Source organism: Rhinolophus sinicus, linkage group LG02 (genome assembly GCF_036562045.2).
Source record: "Rhinolophus sinicus isolate RSC01 linkage group LG02, ASM3656204v1, whole genome shotgun sequence".
Taxonomy (NCBI): domain Eukaryota; kingdom Metazoa; phylum Chordata; class Mammalia; order Chiroptera; family Rhinolophidae; genus Rhinolophus; species Rhinolophus sinicus.
The window spans coordinates 150,668,166-150,684,455 of NC_133752.1; the positions used below are offsets into that span (position 1 = coordinate 150,668,166).

Sequence of the window (16,290 nt, forward strand, 5' to 3'; positions counted from 1 at the left end):
TCAGTTGACTTTTCTTACTACCAACTTTAGCCTCTTCCAAGCAAAAATATTTATGAACTCATAGTTTTGGCATTGTAGCTATGGTTTTTCCTCCCATACATTAAAACTGAATAACAACAACAAAATTTTTTTTAAGTTTGTGTATTACTTAAGTTGTCTTACCACCTACCACTGGTGGTATATTTTGAGAACCCTGGGGTGCCAAATAAAGGTTAAATTCTTTTTTTTTTTTTAAGATTTTATTGGGGAAGGGGAACAGGACTTTATTGGGGAACAGTGTGTACTTCCAGGACTTTTTTCCAAGTCAAGTTGTTGTCCTTTCAATCTTAGTTGTGGAGGGCGCAGCTCAGCTTCAAGTTGTCGTTCTTTCAGTCTTAGTTGCGGGGCGCAGCTCAGCTCCAGATCCAGTTGCAGTTTTCTAGTTGCAGGGGGCACAGCCCACCATCGCTTGAGGGAGTCGAACCGGCAACCTTGTGGTTGAGAGGAGGTATTCCAACCAACTGAGCCATCTGGGAGCTCAGTGGCAGCTCAGCTCAAGGTGCCGTGTTCAATCTTAGTTGCAGGGGGCGCTGCCCACCATCCCTTGTGGGACTCGAGGGATTGAACTGGCAACCTTGTGGTTGAGAGCCCACTGGCCCATGTGGGAATCGAACCGGCAGCCTTCGGAGTTAGGAGCATGGAGCTCTAACTGCCTGAGCCACCCGGTGGGCCCTAAAGGTTAAATTCTTAAAGCTGGCACTCAAAGCTATCCCTGATCTGATCTCAGTCTAATTTCCAGCCTTAATTTCCACACAGCCCACACACAGAGTGCTCCAGGTACAGGGGCTGCTCTGTATTTCCAGACACACTATGTTTTCACGCTCCCTTAGCATTTTGCTTTTTCCCCTAGGATCTTTTCAAGCTTTAAGGCCCAGCTCAGTTGTCAATTACCATGTGAAATCTCTGATCCTTTCAGACAGAATCAATAAAATTTCTTCCCTTTTCTTTCCTTCCTTTTTTCCTTCCTTCCTTCCTTCCTTCCTTCTTTTTTTTTCTTTTCTTTTTTGAAGAATGTTTTCTTCCTCTAGGCTTCTAGTTACTTATACTGTGACATGAGACTTAATATAATTTGTCTTCTAATCTTTTATTTGATAATTTTCCCTACTATAGCATTCAAAGGTGTATCATTGAGTCCTTGGAGGAAACAGATTGCACACTCACATGGGGAACTGAGGAGAATATAATGAAAGATGTGGACAGGGTGAAGGAGAATCTATAAGAGTAGTGAAGCATTCTGAGTCTGGCATCACTGGGGAGCCACTAGAGGTGGTAACCCCTAGAAATGAAGGGGCAAGGAAAGGAAGGGTTGTAAGAACCCAGAGAGTGCTGTACCTGTAGCTATAGTTGAAGGAGAGAGCTACCTAACAGGTAGACACATGAGTAAGTCCAGGAAAAACAACAGAAGAATTGCCAATTCAACCCATAGAATCATGAGAAGTAATACATTGTTGTTTTAAACCACCAAGCTTTTATATATTTTGTTATACAACAATAGAGAACTGATACATCAATAGGGACGTGAATCCAACACTGTTTCTCCACCAAAGCTGTGGAAAACCAAAAAGACCTGAACATCTGTGCAATGGACCCCATAGTTTTCATGTAAAAATAGTAAAAATGTTTTCACTTTTTATAGAGATACTTAAAACAGTTTTCTGGGAGCACTTCATCTTTATTTTGTCTCGGATATTTGAGACATAGCAATATGTGATGTTGTCATTAGAAATTTTATTCCAAGCCCATTTACCTAGTATTAGGATAGTTTACTTCCTTTATTTGATCTTATAGTGGTGATCTTTGCATATCTGTGATCTTTAAAAAGTAACCATTTAGGCATCACTTTTTCAGGTGATTGATATTTAATTAACGAATATCTTGGTCCTGAGATTGTAGATTGGTTCACTAAACATTTATTCCTAATTTCCTCTTTTTTTCCCCTCCCTTTACTATAGAGGGTAGATTATAAAATACTAAAATTTCCAGGCTCCCTTGCAACTTGAGATGCCCACATGATATAGTTTTGTCCAAGGAGATGTAGCTGAAAATATCCTGTGAGATCTTCTCTTCATGTATATATATTTTAAAAGCCACAAGAGAAAGCCCTGTGTCTTAGCCCTTTTGCTTTCTCCCAGATTGAAAACAAGAGAATTTGAGGATGATTTAATAGAGACTATTTACAAAGGGGGGGGCAGGGTGTAGGGAAAACCACAAGGGAGGGAGTTATGGAAACAGAACCAGAGAGCTGTGTGTGCATGTGGGGGGACTGCCCTGAGACGTGCTGTGACCTTCAGTGGGGGACACAGACACTGTCTTCCCTCCATCTATCTTCTGTGTGTGCTCCCCTTTGGCTGAACCCCACTGGGATTCAGGAGGCAAGGTCTGCCTCTTGGACACAAATCTGGATAGAAAAGAGTAGAAAGACAAACAGTATAAAAAGCATCTCTTATTTATCTTTATATCCCTAGTGTGCATAAAACATATAATAAGAGTGCCTGGCACAAAGTAGATGAAGACGTTTTTATTGAATCCAGTTTTTGGTTCTATCCTACTGTGCTTAAGACCCAGTCTGGAATCACTACCAACCTCGCTCAGGCCCATTTATCCAACATAAAATTGCTGATCTGCAAGGAACTTCTTTTACCCAGAAGAAAACGTATTTGTGTTCCTGAGGCCAGATTTAGAAATGGCTCTTTGAAACAACTTTCATAGAGCTAGACTTTTAAAAGCATTAGATGGTTCTATAGTTTTACAAAGTCTGTTCTCTAGTATAATTTAACTCCTAAATACCCACCTCATCAGGGCCTTCCATAAGAAATAACTTCTGTGTGCTACCTGTATGACTAAGTCTCAGTTTCCACATCTGTAAGATAAGGGTGATAATTCAAGCCTCACCTCCTCAGGCTTTCTAGAATACCACATTAAAAAGGAAAAAAAAGGAGTATCTCGTATCACACCCCAAATTACTTTCTAGCCCATTAATATCTTGGTTTTTTTTCCCCATTGCTAATTTTTTTATTGTAACGTATTTATTGTTTACTTGTAGATTGTTGGTTTTCTCCCAAAATACTACTTGGTCCTTGTGAGCAACGACTTTGTGTTGTTTGCTGCTCTTTTCCCAGAACCTAGAAGGGTACCTGGGACATATGTTTTTTTGATAAATATTTGTTGATGGGTGAATGAATAATACTACTTCTCAACCTTGGGGCTGTTGTGAATATTATACGAAGTAACTATGAAATGCACCTGGCATGGTGTTTCTTATTCTCTTTTTCCTTCCCTCGCCTCCTGTATCCAATCCTGCTAGCAAGTCAGCTTGACTTCACCCTCAAAACATCCCACATTCTCTATTTCATTCATCTCTATCTTTCTATCAAGCCACCCTCATCTCTGACCTGGACTATACAAATATCAGTCTTCTAGCTGATCTCCCTGCTTCCCCTTTTGCTCCTGTCCCCCTCAAACCCCAATCCATTCTCCACAGCTAGGGAGGTCTTTTAGAAACACAATTCAGTTCATGTCTTGCCCCAACTTAAACATCAACAGCTTTCTAGATATTAGAATTAGCCCAAACTCCTTTACATGATCCCTGCCTGCCTCTTAGACTTCATCTGCTTCAGGCCACCTGGCCTCTGTTTCTGTTTCTCATTCTCTCTCTCTTTCCTGGAATTTAACAAATTTATTTCCATTTGAGCACCATAGCACTGATGGATTCTTTATAGGAATCTTTTGCTAGCCTGGCTCCTTATTGTCATTCAGACCTGAGTTTAAATGGTGCTTGAGAGGAAGTATCACTAATTTATAAATGGTCATTTCTTATCACACCACCTTTTATAGCACTTAACATTATCTAATATTTCCTTGTCTTTGTGTTTGTTTCTTCCCAAGTAGGTTTTCAGCTTCGTGAGCGCAGAGACTTTGTCCTGTTCATCACTCTATCTCCAAAGTTAGAGCAGTGCCTGGAACGTATAGTATATACTTAATAAGAATTTGTTGAGTAAATAAATGCATTGATTACGATGATGATGACAGCGAAACCTCAGACTGACTTAGCCACAAATTGTAATAATTTTTCCAAGAATAAGAATTGCAGTTCCGAAGTTAGACCTGGGGCCGAAGGCTGGGGGAAACGGAGGGAATAATTTAGAACTTTGGCCTTTTTTTCCCTATCCAAGGACCCCAGAGACTTTGCCAAAAGGAGGCCTAGAATGTTTTGACCAGAAATTCCAGCCCAGCCACAACGGGTATTTCCCATCCAGGATTCTTCTCAGCCACTTCTACTAGATTGCAAACGCGCAAACACCTTTAGGACCCCGGGTTTCTTTCTGTTTCTTTATGAATGAACCGGCTCTAGTCTGCGCGTGCGCAGCTCCTAGTTCTCGCTCTCCACGTGAGGCCCACCCATCCCTCCTGCTGGTGGCCCCGCCCTAATCCTTTCTAATAGACCATTGGCGAGCGGCCTGGGGGCGGAGCCCGGAGCCCGGAGCCGCGCGGCTCTGTAGTTCCCCCGCGCGCCACTCCCTCGCTTTAGTCTTGCTGTGTTGTGATCACGTGGCCAGCTCCGGGCGCGGCGCTTGTTTTGGTTTCTCTCTAGCTTGCCCCTGGCAGCTTCGCGTAAGTGACTTTTCTGTACCGGTTGCTGAGCCTGTCTACACTCTGACCTCGTCCTAGGGCTCTCTCAGCCCGCGGTTCTGCAAGCCCTTTCGGGGCCTGCTCCTGCCATGCCGCTAGTCCTCTATAGCAAGGTGGTCATCCTCGGACACCGCTCTGTAGGTGAGTCTCGGTCTTGGGGAAAGCACCGCCGCACCGCCGCTTTGTGGCCAGAGGAGGCGCGCTGCCGCGGGAACGCGACCCAGGGAGGATGGTGGCATCGTTAGATTGGGAATGTAGAGCGAGGGTTGAAAGGATGGAGGAGGAAAGACGGGTGGTGGTAGTGTGTGGAGGACTGCAGGAAGGGGGAGCACGTAAGGGTTAACACGGGCTTGGCTGCAGGAAAACCAGAGTAGTCTCCAGCGTTAGTCTGGGGTGTAGGGGTGGGGTCCCCGTTTGATGACAGGGCGCGGTTTGTGTGGGACAAGTCGCAGGTGTTTAGGTGCGGAGCAGACTTGATCCTAGGGAATCTCGGATTTTCCCAGGGGTGGGGTGGGGAAAGGCTTCCTGCGGTGCTACAGAATGCATCTGGTGGCCAAGCTGCGAAGACCCATGGCCACCACTAGACTAAGGGAAAGCATTGCCTGCGGCACTCACAGGCTAGGTTGCTAATTTGGGGCCCCCTTTAGTCCTGGGCCGCAGCCCAAAAAGACAGAGATATGAATATGCATAGCTGATTTGGATACAACTACCACTGCTTCCCACAGGGAAGGCATCTTGGGCACATCAGTTTATGGAGGGCAAGTTCTTGGAAGGCTATGATCCTAGTACAGTGGAGAAGAGTGAGTGGACTTCTCCCTAGGGGTGGGGCAGGGAGGGCTTGGTACCCCACCTGACCCCATGATGGGATTGTCCTGGTGCCAAGGGGATGATTTAATTAGACAATTTTATTAGACATTAAATCTAATCTCTTCTCTAGCAATCCTGTGCTATGAGTGGAGCTAGTGTGGATTTTGTAAGATACTGAGCCCAGAATGGTGTAGATCTAGACAATAAGAACCTTACCATTGTCTCTCCACTTTCCTGGAGAGTTCCCTGGACCTGTCCATCTTTGTCACCCCCAGGGTTAAGAATGTGTGGGGGCACACATCGCTAGCCCTACAAGGCACATCACAGTCAAGTTTTCTTTCCTTCTCAGCTTACAGCAAGATAGTGACTCTCGGCAAAGATGAGTTTCACCTACAACTGGGGGATGCAGCAGGGCAGGTACTAGTTTGGGGTAGGGTATCTATTAATAAATGTGGCAGTTCAGTTCTGGGAGATGAAGTCCAGTAGCCTCTGGCTCAGCTGTAAAGCAGTATTAAAAGAAAAGCATTTTAGCATCTAGTAATGTGCAGCACTTATTGGAGCTACTCTGTAAATACTTGTTGAATAGAAGTAACTAGAGTAGGGAGTGCCCCAGGGAGGGTCCCCAAAATGCAGCCCACCAACCTTTGCTATCTGATTGTTGTGTATCTAGGTATTGGTGTTTCTGTTTCTTGTCAGGATGAGTACAGCATTCTGCCCTATTCACTCATCATTGGGGTCCGTGGTTATGTTCTTGTATATTCTGGCACCTCTCTGCATAGGTAAGTGGCCAAGGTTGTGCGTGCAGGACGTGCGAGGATCTAAGGGCTTCCCAGAATAAGATCATAGCTCTATTTCTTGTATTTCTAGCTCCCAAGTCATTGAGAGTCTATACCAAAAGCTACATGGAGGCCATGGGGAAACCCGGTAAGTGGGTCTGGAGGATAAAGACATAGTGTGGACATGAGATGCAGGAGAGAGCAGAGGGGAATATTGATCTGTTAGGGAGGAGGCCAGCACACAGATTCCTTATGGTCTGATGGGGAGTTGCCCAGTCCCAAGGTGGAGGTTGGGGTCCATGGGCAATTGGAGCAGATCCTGTAGTAACTGCTATTGCCTCACAGGCTGCTGGTGGTGCTAGTGGGGAACAAGGCAGATCTGTCTCCAAACAGTTATGGAAATCTCTGCAGCTCAAGGCGAAAGAAAGTGAGCTGAGCTAGGAATGAGTCAGGCTCTAGTTCTGGCTCTGCCACTGACTTGAACAAGTCACTTCATCTCTTTCCATGTCTAACTTGAAGATTAAGACAAAATAATCCTTCTATTGCAAAAGCTATAATTTTATATTTCAAGCCTCAGTGGTAGGCTTATTTTAATATATTTTCTCCTTCCTCAACCCTCCTTCCAAACCTTGAAGTGGGATGCATTAGAAGTCTAGACTCTATAAGATTTTGCAGAGAACATGGGGACAGTACTGTCCTCCATCTTCATGTCTCAAGTTTGTTTCTAGGTAGGTCCAGGCGGTTGAAGGGAAGAAGCTGGCAGAGTCCTGGGGTGCGACATTTATGCGCAAGGAATCAGGTCTGGGCTGGAAGATTAGGAAGATGGTGGGAGTGGCAGTGTGTTTTCTTGTCGCACTGCTTGGTGTTGGGGATGGTGGGGGAGTGGAGTATTCACCTCAGAGCTGGATGGTATTATTGGCAGTAAACTAACTGACTTTTTTGCCCTGAATCTCTATCCCTTGCAGCTAACTCAAGGCATCTTCACCAAAATTATCCAAGAGATTGCCCATGTGGAGAACTCCTCCTATGGGCAAGAACACCGCTGCCATCTCATGGGAGCCCTCAGGCATGGGGTAGCTGTCTGATTCTGCCTCTGGCACTTGCCAGGCTCCAGTGGGGGCAGGTCCTCAGGACTTCACAGGTATGGTTGCCAGCTGTGTTCCTGGCCCTCTGGGCACACAATATGGTACCCTCATGTTTACACACTTTCCCCACACTCCAGTGGCCTGGTTGTCAATGTTTACAAGGGGTAAGAATGTCTCATGGGCTCTGGCCTCAGCTCTCTGTTTTTGCTAAATGAATTCTTATAACGGGCAGGGTTGCAATACGAATTCTGGGCATTGTTTATTCAGGACCTAGTCTCGTATGTAGATTTTGGGTTTTGGCTGGCTGAAGGGCCCTGGGGACTATAGAAGTGGAGCTGACTCCCTGGGGTGACAATGTGCGTGTGTGTGTGTGTGTGTGTGTGTGTGTGTGTATGCAAATAAACTGAGAAATCTTTTTATTGTTGACTTCTCTGTATATGGGGAGAGTTCAGGGCCAATATTTCCTTTTCTTTCCTCTTACCTCATTCCTATTCCTTACTCCTTACTCATTCAGGACCTTTACCCTAGGACTTAGTACTTGCCTTTCTCAGCTCTTTTCTACTGGGCCCTCCCTGTACAGGTACCAGTTGGCTGCCACTCCCATCCAAGTTCGTAGCTCTCAAGAGCCCTTTAACTACAGAAACACTACCCTCTAGCGGCCAGCTGCCACTTGCTGACCTAGCTTGTCTCCTGGGCCTTGGCATTTGCTGGAATTCAGAGAGTGGGTAGGATTTGGGGTAGAGGAAGGAAGCCCCTTATTCCTAATGATGCAAGAATTGAGGAGTGTAGAGGCAGGGACTAAACTGTTGTGAAAGTTGTCTTTCTAAGATAGTTGTGAGTAAAGTAAGAAATAATGCCTGTGGTGTATACCAATCCCCCCATACACCCATGTCCCCAGTGCCTTTCATTAAAATGGATTTCCTTTGCTCTTTTCATACTTTCGGTGACCTTTTCATACTTTTCACACCTTTGGGGTTGTGCTCCCTTTTTTAGTGTCAAGGCTATTGCTTCCTATTACCTACCACCTCAGTAGGAAGATGGATAGCTCAGCTAGGAAGGCTTGAGACTAGAGTCTTATATACCTCTAGTTTCTGTGTCTTCTCTCCCCACCCGCCACCAGCCCTAATTGGTCAAATACCTCCTCCAAGGACTTTACTGAATCGTATCCTTCACAGTCAGGGCATAGACTTCTCCTGATAACTGGGGGAAACTGAGTTATTCTGTCAATGCACTTAGTTGGGGAGGCTAGACAAAATCTAGGTATGATTTTTAGCTGTTACCTTGTTAGTGCCTGGCTCCAGGCTAGTTAAGCTTACAGTTGGGAATGACTGTTTGTCATGCTGGTTTTTAAAAGTCCTGCCAACTGCTTTTGCATCTCTGATCCAGAATCTAAAGAGAAATAAGGGATACTGGAAGAAGCATATCAAAAGAGCAATCTCAGTGGTTTAGGAGTCTCTTTAGGGTTGTCACCACCGTCTCTCCTTACATTAAAATTAAATCCTTTTGTACATCTGACCTGGAATACTCATACAGGTACCTACCCCCCTGCTGCCATTTCCATGAGGTCTGGGATAGATTTCCAAATGTCTGAGGGTTTCTAGAAGCGTATCAAGCAATCTCAAGGCCTGATAGCAGTAAATAATAGTGGTGAATGGCTGAGTTGGAATACTTTTTCACTTGGCTGTGTAATCTTGTATAGTTACTTAACCTCTCTGAGCCTCAGATTCTCATTTATGAATTATAATTACACTTTCATAGGGGTGAAGTGAGAATTAAACTGAGGTGATACATGAAATGCTTAACAGTTCCTCATACATTAACAAACCCTTAAGAAATGGTGGCTATTGTGTTATTGGAGGTCTTTCTGGTGAAAGTCTGCCTGTCTGACTTTAGGTGCAGAATAGGGAGGAGCCCTCCATTTTCCAACTTCTGTCTCTTGGTTTACTTATTCCACTATAGCTGGGACAGGTCTGGGGTTGCTGCTGGAACTTTTTGCTGAAATAGACCTGAACGATCAGCTCAGGGCACATGATGTCAGTGTGTGGTTAGCACAGGACTTGCCTAGTCCTGATCCCTCATATTGACTCTGGCCAGTACGGATTTAGGTCTCCTGCACTGTCCAATGTGGAAGCCACAAGTCACATATGGCTATTTAATTTAGTATTAAAATGAAAAAGTTTCTCAGTTGCACCACCTATATTTCAAAGTGCTCAATAGCTACATGTAGCTAAGTCACATTAGATAGTGTAGCTATAGTGCATGTTAGTGTAGCTATAGTGCATTTTCATTAGTGCAGAAAGTTCTATTGGACAGCACTGTAAACCTACCCAACAAAAATGGCCCTGCATCTTAGTTGCCTGCCTTTCTCCCCAATCTTCCTTAAAAAATCATCATCATCATCCCAGGAAAAACAGCCATGGTTGATTCGTGGCTCTACTTCTTACAAGAGGTGGTTCATTGGGCAATTTTACTTATTTTAGCCTAAATCTCGTCATCTGTAATATGGACATAATTCCTTGTATATTCATAACTAAGGTGAGGAATAACTAAGAATATATAAAGTATCTGACAGTTAATTTGTCTCCTCCTGTCCATCCCTTGGGTACAGCTAAGGCAGAAAAGGCATTCCACTCCTCATCCAGACTTAAGGGCGGGGGCGGGGGGTAGTGGGGGGTAGGCTACCTGCAGGCAGAGTGTTTGGGATCTTGTCTAGATTAACAGTACTCCGGCCAGGTAGCAGCAAGGCTCCAACGTACAGCTCCTTTGTTTACTAAAAGGGGACACAGGTCCTGAAGATCCGGAAAGACTGGGGGTGGGGGCACCCAGGAAAGGAAGGCAAACTCTACATTTGTTTTGATGGGGGGGGGGTGTGTGGTCATTGTGGGGGGGAGGGGGAAGGAGGTCACTGACAGTCCTTTTTCCTCATGAGGGGTTTTGAGAATCAGAAGGAACGACTCGTTCCGCTTTTCTTCGGGCCCCCGATCGTGGCAAGAACCCACCCTTTGCAGCGCCAGGCGCCTTGCCTCACTTTCTCCATTTGCGGACTCCAGTTCCCAGGATGCAGAGCAGCGACCAATCTCCTGGCTCTTCTTCCATCTCCCTCCCGGGAAAGACTGCCCCTGGCCAAGGAAAGGGAGCAGCTGGAGTTTCAGGGGCCGATAACTCCAAGGGAACGGAATTAGAAAGTGGTCGGAGTCCTAATTTCTCTAGCCGGGCGGCGAAGAAGGCAGTTCCAGCGCCGGGGCGAAGAGGAGGGGGGTTTCATTCCCACGTGTCTGCCCAGCGGCCGGCCCGGCGCCGTCGGGGTTAACGCGTGGCGGAGGGATCCCGGAGCGTGTGCGTAGAACTGCAGAGTCACAGCCTTTCCTCCGAGAGGGCCGTATCACTCCGCCGCTCCGCTCCAACACAAAATAGGGCCGCGTCTTCTTCTTTCTCCCCTTCTCGAGTGGGGTTCCCCAGGCAAAAGCGCCCCCCCCGGACCTCGCACCGGAGGCTTCCTGAATCTCCACGACCGCTGCCGAGATCTCGGGCCAGGAAATAGCCCCTTCGCAGGAACCACCCTACCGGCCGAACAGGAGGCGGAGGGGGGGAGGCGGAGCGGCGCCGCGCTGCACTACTTTCCTCTCCGGTTGCAAATGGCTGCCTCGTTCCCCACTTTCCGCTCAGTTTCCTGACCCCCCGGCGCCGGGAGCCGGGGTTGGGCCATGCACCTCTAGGCCCCCCGTGATCACAGCCAGCCGGGGGTCGAGGGGGTGCCTCCGATCAGAGCCGGCCAGGCCGGGGGCGGGGCAGCTCCCGAGGCCAGAGGGGAAGGGAGGCGAGCGCAGGGCCTGGAGCGGCCGGAGGGGAGCGGGCAGAGGGCTCGCACCGCCCGCCCCTTCCTCTTCCTCGCCCACCTACCCTCCTCCCTTCCCCGGGGGGAGCAGAGGGTGGGGGGCTCGAAGCCGCCGAGGGCGAACGCTCGGGGTCGAGGAGCCCGGCGCTGGGTGTGTGTCAGGTTCGGCCCCGCCGGCTCCGCGTCGCCGTAGCTCGCGCGGCCCCGGGGCGCCGGCCCGGGCGGGGAGAGGGGCTCGGCGCTCCTGCGAGGGTCTCACGTTCCATCCGGGCCCGGCGCGGGGCGGCGCGGCATTCCTTCCGGGCTGCTGGGGAGGCGCCTCGACGTTCCATCTGGAGAGCCTCGACGTTCCACCCGAGCCCGGCGCGGGCGGCCAGGGCGCTGGCCCGGCCCTAGGACTGAGAGGCCGCCCGACGACGCGGATGTGGAGCCTGCTCACCCAAGATCAAAGCCACCGGTGCTCTCTTTGTGTCCGCTCGGGATTCGCGGCCCTGGGGCTGTCCATGGAAACCTAAACTGCTGGAACCCGAAGCAGAGAACCCCTCTTTGACTTCTTGCTGTTTTTTTTGGAGAGGAGGGTGGCCACTCCGACCTGGATTTACCGTTCTTGGTCCCCCTAAGCCCCCCCGTGCGGGGGGCGGCTGTGATCGCTCTGGCGGTTGGAGGTCGGGGAGCGGCCCGGGCTCTGGCCATGTTCTCGGATGAGGATTTTTGGATCGCCTTGTGAAGAGGTGAGTGAAGTGCGCCCGGCCAAGGCCCAGAAAGGGTTGGACTGGGGGCATAGCCAGATGGACTATCTTGGCCAGAGCTGGCCTTTAGGTTGGAGAACGGGGTGCCAGGGCTGAGAAGGGTTCCTTTGGCACGGTCTGTCAAGGGAACCTGAGCCAGTGGCGGGCACAGAAATGAGGCCTGATGTCTTGGGGTGTGCCTCTTTAAAGACTGGGGGTTCAGGGAACCACAGGAGTTTGGGAACCTGGCCAGATCGCCTGTCTGCCTGTTTATTTTTGTGTTGGGGGGAGCTCTACTAAACAAGGACCCGGGCCCTGATGCCAGCACCAATCCCAGTCGGCTGCTTCTCCCTCAGGGTTCCCTGTGGGCCTTGGGAACAGAACAACTTGGGGCCGGTGAGGGAGGGTGGTGCGGTAGGGTGCCACAGACTTACTGCCAGGTTGCACTTTAAGGTTGTTCTTGCGCATCCAGGCACCCAGAGCAGTCTCTGGGAGAATCAAGCAACCCTAGGTTCTCACCAGGCCTTGCTTCACTGTGGAAAGGAGAAAGTGTGTGGAAACTGACTAGTGTAAGGAAGGGGGTGGCTGGGGCAAGAAGTAGGCGGGGCTGGGGGCAGCTCTGGCCTTACTGTTCAACTTTAAACTACCCCTGCCTGGCAAAGTGACCCCAGCGAGGCCTAGTGCTGTCTTAGCCTGCTTTACTTCCACTCCTCTCGGGATGGACATAATCTCTAGGGGATTATAGAGGAGGCCGTTGAGATTTGCTCCCTGCGAATGTGGGCTGCAAAAAATGGCTTTTGTCTCCCGCTTTCTCTGAGCCTGTTGTGGAGAGCTGGTTGCCCATAAGTCCTTAGCCAATCCTGCAGGCCCCTCCTCGATCTCTCTAGACCTTTCTGATCAGAGAATGTTAACTGGCCCTCTGATTCTGTCCCATCCTTGCAGAATAGGGTAGCCTGCACCTCTTTGAAGGAGAATGACCTGATCATAGCTGTTTCTGCAGAAGCCAGTGTTTCCAGCCCTGGCAGGAGGTGTTGGGGAGAATGGGTGTGCATGTGAGTGCACGAAGAGTGAAGCATGAGCCTCACACCTCTGGGCTCTGGGCTGGGACAGCCCCTCTCACAGCTGTCTTGCTGCCCAGCAGGGATTTGGCTGGTGTGTTTTGCCCCCTCACTCCATTCCCTGCAACATACTCATAGGCTGGATCTCTGAGCCTGGTCTTGGAAAGGAGAAAATAGGGGTTTTGCCCTGAAATATTTCCGGGTGGTAACCCTGAGGTGAGAGGTAGCTCAGGGGTGGTGGAGTGAGGCTAGCTGTCACCCAGGCTTTCTGCACCTGCCTCCTTTGGAGGGCTCCTCCTGTCATCTGTTCTCAAAGAACTTCCTTAGGAGAGGCCTCTCCTTGTTAGCTGTGGCTGACCCCAGGATGACCCAGGGACAGTCCAGGAGGGTCTACAGGCCAGTGTTGCCATTTGGATTCTTCCTGGAGGGCTGACCCAAAATGGGGGTGGGGAGACGTGTGGTTTGAGTCTCAGGCTGGGAACCAGGAAGTCTTGAGTCCTACAGAAGAGCTGTTCACTCAAGGGCCTGCTTCAGCCTTTCACCTCTCCAAGCCTCCATTTCCCCTTTGGCTGGGAAAATGGAGTTAAGGCTATCGGTCTGGGATAGAGGCAGGGAGGAGAGTGAGTTGAGATGACTCCCTGCTTTCTTCCTTGCTGTTTTGAGCCCCTTAGACCTAGGACTAAGGGGAGCCAGCACAGTTTTCCTCCCTAGATCTATACTTCTCTGGCATCTCTAGTTCCCCAGAGGAATCCTGGCCAGGTATTATCATAGTTTAGAACTAGGGAAAAAAGCCCTTGGTGTGTGTGTGTGTGTGTGTGTGTGTGTGTGTGTGTGTGTGTGTGGTGTGTGTGTTTTGGCTGTGAATGATGGGACAGGGTAATGTATGGTCTTTATTTGTTTGGATCTATTCAAGGGCCTGACAACTGGTACTCAGCATTAGGGTGCAGGTACTAGACTGCAGGGGCAGAGAATTGGGGCTCAGGCTTCTCGGAGGTGTCCCTAGGTTTTTTTGGGTATAGTTGGAAGTCAGTCTGCTCTTCACTTCTTGATCTCTCATATTCCATGGCTCCATGACTGAGGCTTCAACTTTGAAGGATTATTGGTACTGTCTCCCAAGGCTGGACGAAGGTGGTTTCTGTACCTCCCCAAGCAGTGCCAGCCTTACCAGCTTGAGAGGGCTGCGCTCGGGGGAGGGCAGAGGAATTTGTCCCTCTGGCCTTGTGTGAGGCAGTCCTCCCACCTACTGCATTATCACTGTTGCTTTTTATTTCTTGCTGTTTGTGACTCCTTTGGCCTCAACTTTGAGACCAGAGCAGGCAGAGGATCTTTGTAAGATTCTATAGTAAGATTCACATATTTAGGAAACTTTGAAGCCTTCTGTGTGTGGTCAAACCTTGAATGACTAAATAGGAAGAGGGTCCTGGCTGGTGCTCAGACCTCCAACCTCTGCTTCCCATAGGTGGCTTCTAAGGGCCCCTTGAAGCTCCAGGGCACCTTTTCTGTGGGCCGGCCAGGTGACCACCTTGCTTTCCTTTCAGGTGTGGTTGTGTGGTAGGTTTTGGAGAGATGATCTGGGAATGGAGGTAACAGGTATCATGTGATACTTTGTTTTCCCAATCTAGTAGATTCTGCTAGTGTGAGGTGGGGGGGAAGTAAAATAAAATTTCCTTTCCTGTGACATGTCATAAGAGTCTTATTACCAATCTCTGGAAATGAAGTGAGCTCAGGGAAGGAGGACTAATACTGTGGTTCTTAGGTAATTGATTTATTGATCCTGGGCACCTCTGAGGGTTCCCTCTGTCCCAGTTACTCAACCCCAAGTGGCTGACAAAGTTATTTAGTAGTTGGTTTGGGAAGAGGGGCTTGTCCTTACTGAGGTTGGTGTGGTCCTTCTGGTTAAACAAAAGGAGTAGAAAAGGTGAGCGAGAAACTTTTCAAACTTTTATTTAGAATTCTGTTTTAGGGATTTCCCCCCACCGCCTTCTCTGGAACACTATACTTTCTCTGCTTAAGCCTCTACCCCTTTCATTAAGAGCTGTTGGCACCTATCCCTTTCTCCCTTTGTAGGATCCTTTTTCTCTTCCTCACCTCTGTAATTCTTATGCTTTACTTCTCTCTTTTTTGGACTATGCTTAGTTACCTCTGAGGTTTAGGAAAATATGCCCAAAGGTGTGGGTCTCAACCTTCTTAGGTATAACTTTAGTGTGTTTCATTTGGCTCTGGTATAGGCAGGCATATTTTAGAAGAGGGGACCATTACCCCCACCCCCATAGTGCGTGTGGAAACCCTGCTTGACGGAAGAGGAAGGAAGTTACTCTGCTCTGCTGTGTCCTGCCCAGTTTAGAACTCCTCCAGTGGCAGTGTGCTTCCTGAGACTACAACTCCCAGCATGCCTAGCCTCAGGCCTGGTTACACATGCTCAGTAACTCTTAGGGCCCACTTCTGTTAACTTCTAAGGATATCTGAGGAAGAAGGGCAGTTGGCGTTGCTAAGGGCAACAACCTGAGGACTTCAGTCTGGGTGAGATCCTGAGATCAGTCACTGCAGGGTACAGGGGGTGGGCCTGAGCTGGATTTGAATGAGCAGTGGGTGGAAGTTGGGGAGTTTTCTCTGTTGTGTTTGGGATATCCTGGTTGGAACCAACGGAGGTTGGGGAGATCCATTCATAGCTGGACTTTAGTTCCAGTAATGTGTTCTACATCCTGCAAGACCCCAGGCTCTGGTCTCTGAGAGAGGGATTTTTGGCTGCACGCAGACTTCTTGGGTTATGATTACCCATGGGTTGACAATGACAGACCTCTCGATAGCTGCCTTGAGACCTGAGGAAAAAGGCCAGGGGTGGGACCCATCAGAAGCCCAAAACTCAGGCATGAGGCAAAAGGCAATATTAGATATAAACTGGATTTGCTTCTAATTGGATGCTATTGCCCTGGAAACTCTTAGGCAGGAGGTGAAAAGTGAGAAAGGGGAGTGGATCCTCTGAGAATCCAGAGTGGGAGAAAGAGGGTATATGTTTATCTGGGGAAGAAGTAGGCAGTGGGATAAGAGTTAGGGAGAAGGATTTTCCTTGTCATTAGTATAGGAATTTGTAGGTAAGGCTTTGCTCTGATTTCTGTAGGGTCATTAACTGTCTGCTTGCTAGGATTCTGGGAAAAGTATTTAGCGGAGAGACTTACTAGACATTGCTATCTCTTTTAACTTTGACAGGTCTCCCCGAGAGGGCCCTGCCCAGTCGGAGAGAGGGATGGACAGCCAGAAGCCGTCTGGTGAGGATAAAGATTCAGAACCAGCAGGTGAGTGGAACAAATTCTGGGTTTATTGGCAGCTTTCTGC

The 16,290-nt window shown here is 48.7% G+C and overlaps 2 protein-coding genes across 9 annotated transcripts in view; both read left to right on the forward strand.

Annotated features, from left to right (window-relative positions):
* The first annotated feature begins 4,151 nt into the window (after positions 1–4,151).
* Positions 4,152–10,157, forward strand: RHEBL1 (RHEB like 1). The gene is made up of 6 exons (XM_074324895.1): positions 4,152–4,809; positions 5,394–5,468; positions 5,825–5,892; positions 6,172–6,254; positions 6,343–6,400; positions 7,070–10,157. Exons 1-6 carry the CDS (start codon positions 4,758–4,760, stop codon positions 7,334–7,336), a joined length of 603 nt encoding a protein of 200 aa, XP_074180996.1. The 5' UTR covers positions 4,152–4,757; the 3' UTR covers positions 7,337–10,157.
* Positions 10,158–10,189: 32 nt separating this feature from the next.
* The window catches only part of KMT2D (lysine methyltransferase 2D), a 40,649-nt gene continuing 34,548 nt past the window's right edge, over positions 10,190–16,290 (forward strand). For all 8 annotated transcript variants that reach the window (XM_074325745.1, XM_074325747.1, XM_074325751.1 and 5 more), the window contains exons 1-2: positions 10,190–11,902; positions 16,165–16,250. In XM_074325745.1, coding sequence (XP_074181846.1) covers positions 16,202–16,250 — 49 coding nt within the window. In that variant the 5' untranslated portion in view covers positions 10,190–11,902; positions 16,165–16,201. The remainder of the gene's footprint in view (positions 11,903–16,164; positions 16,251–16,290) is intronic.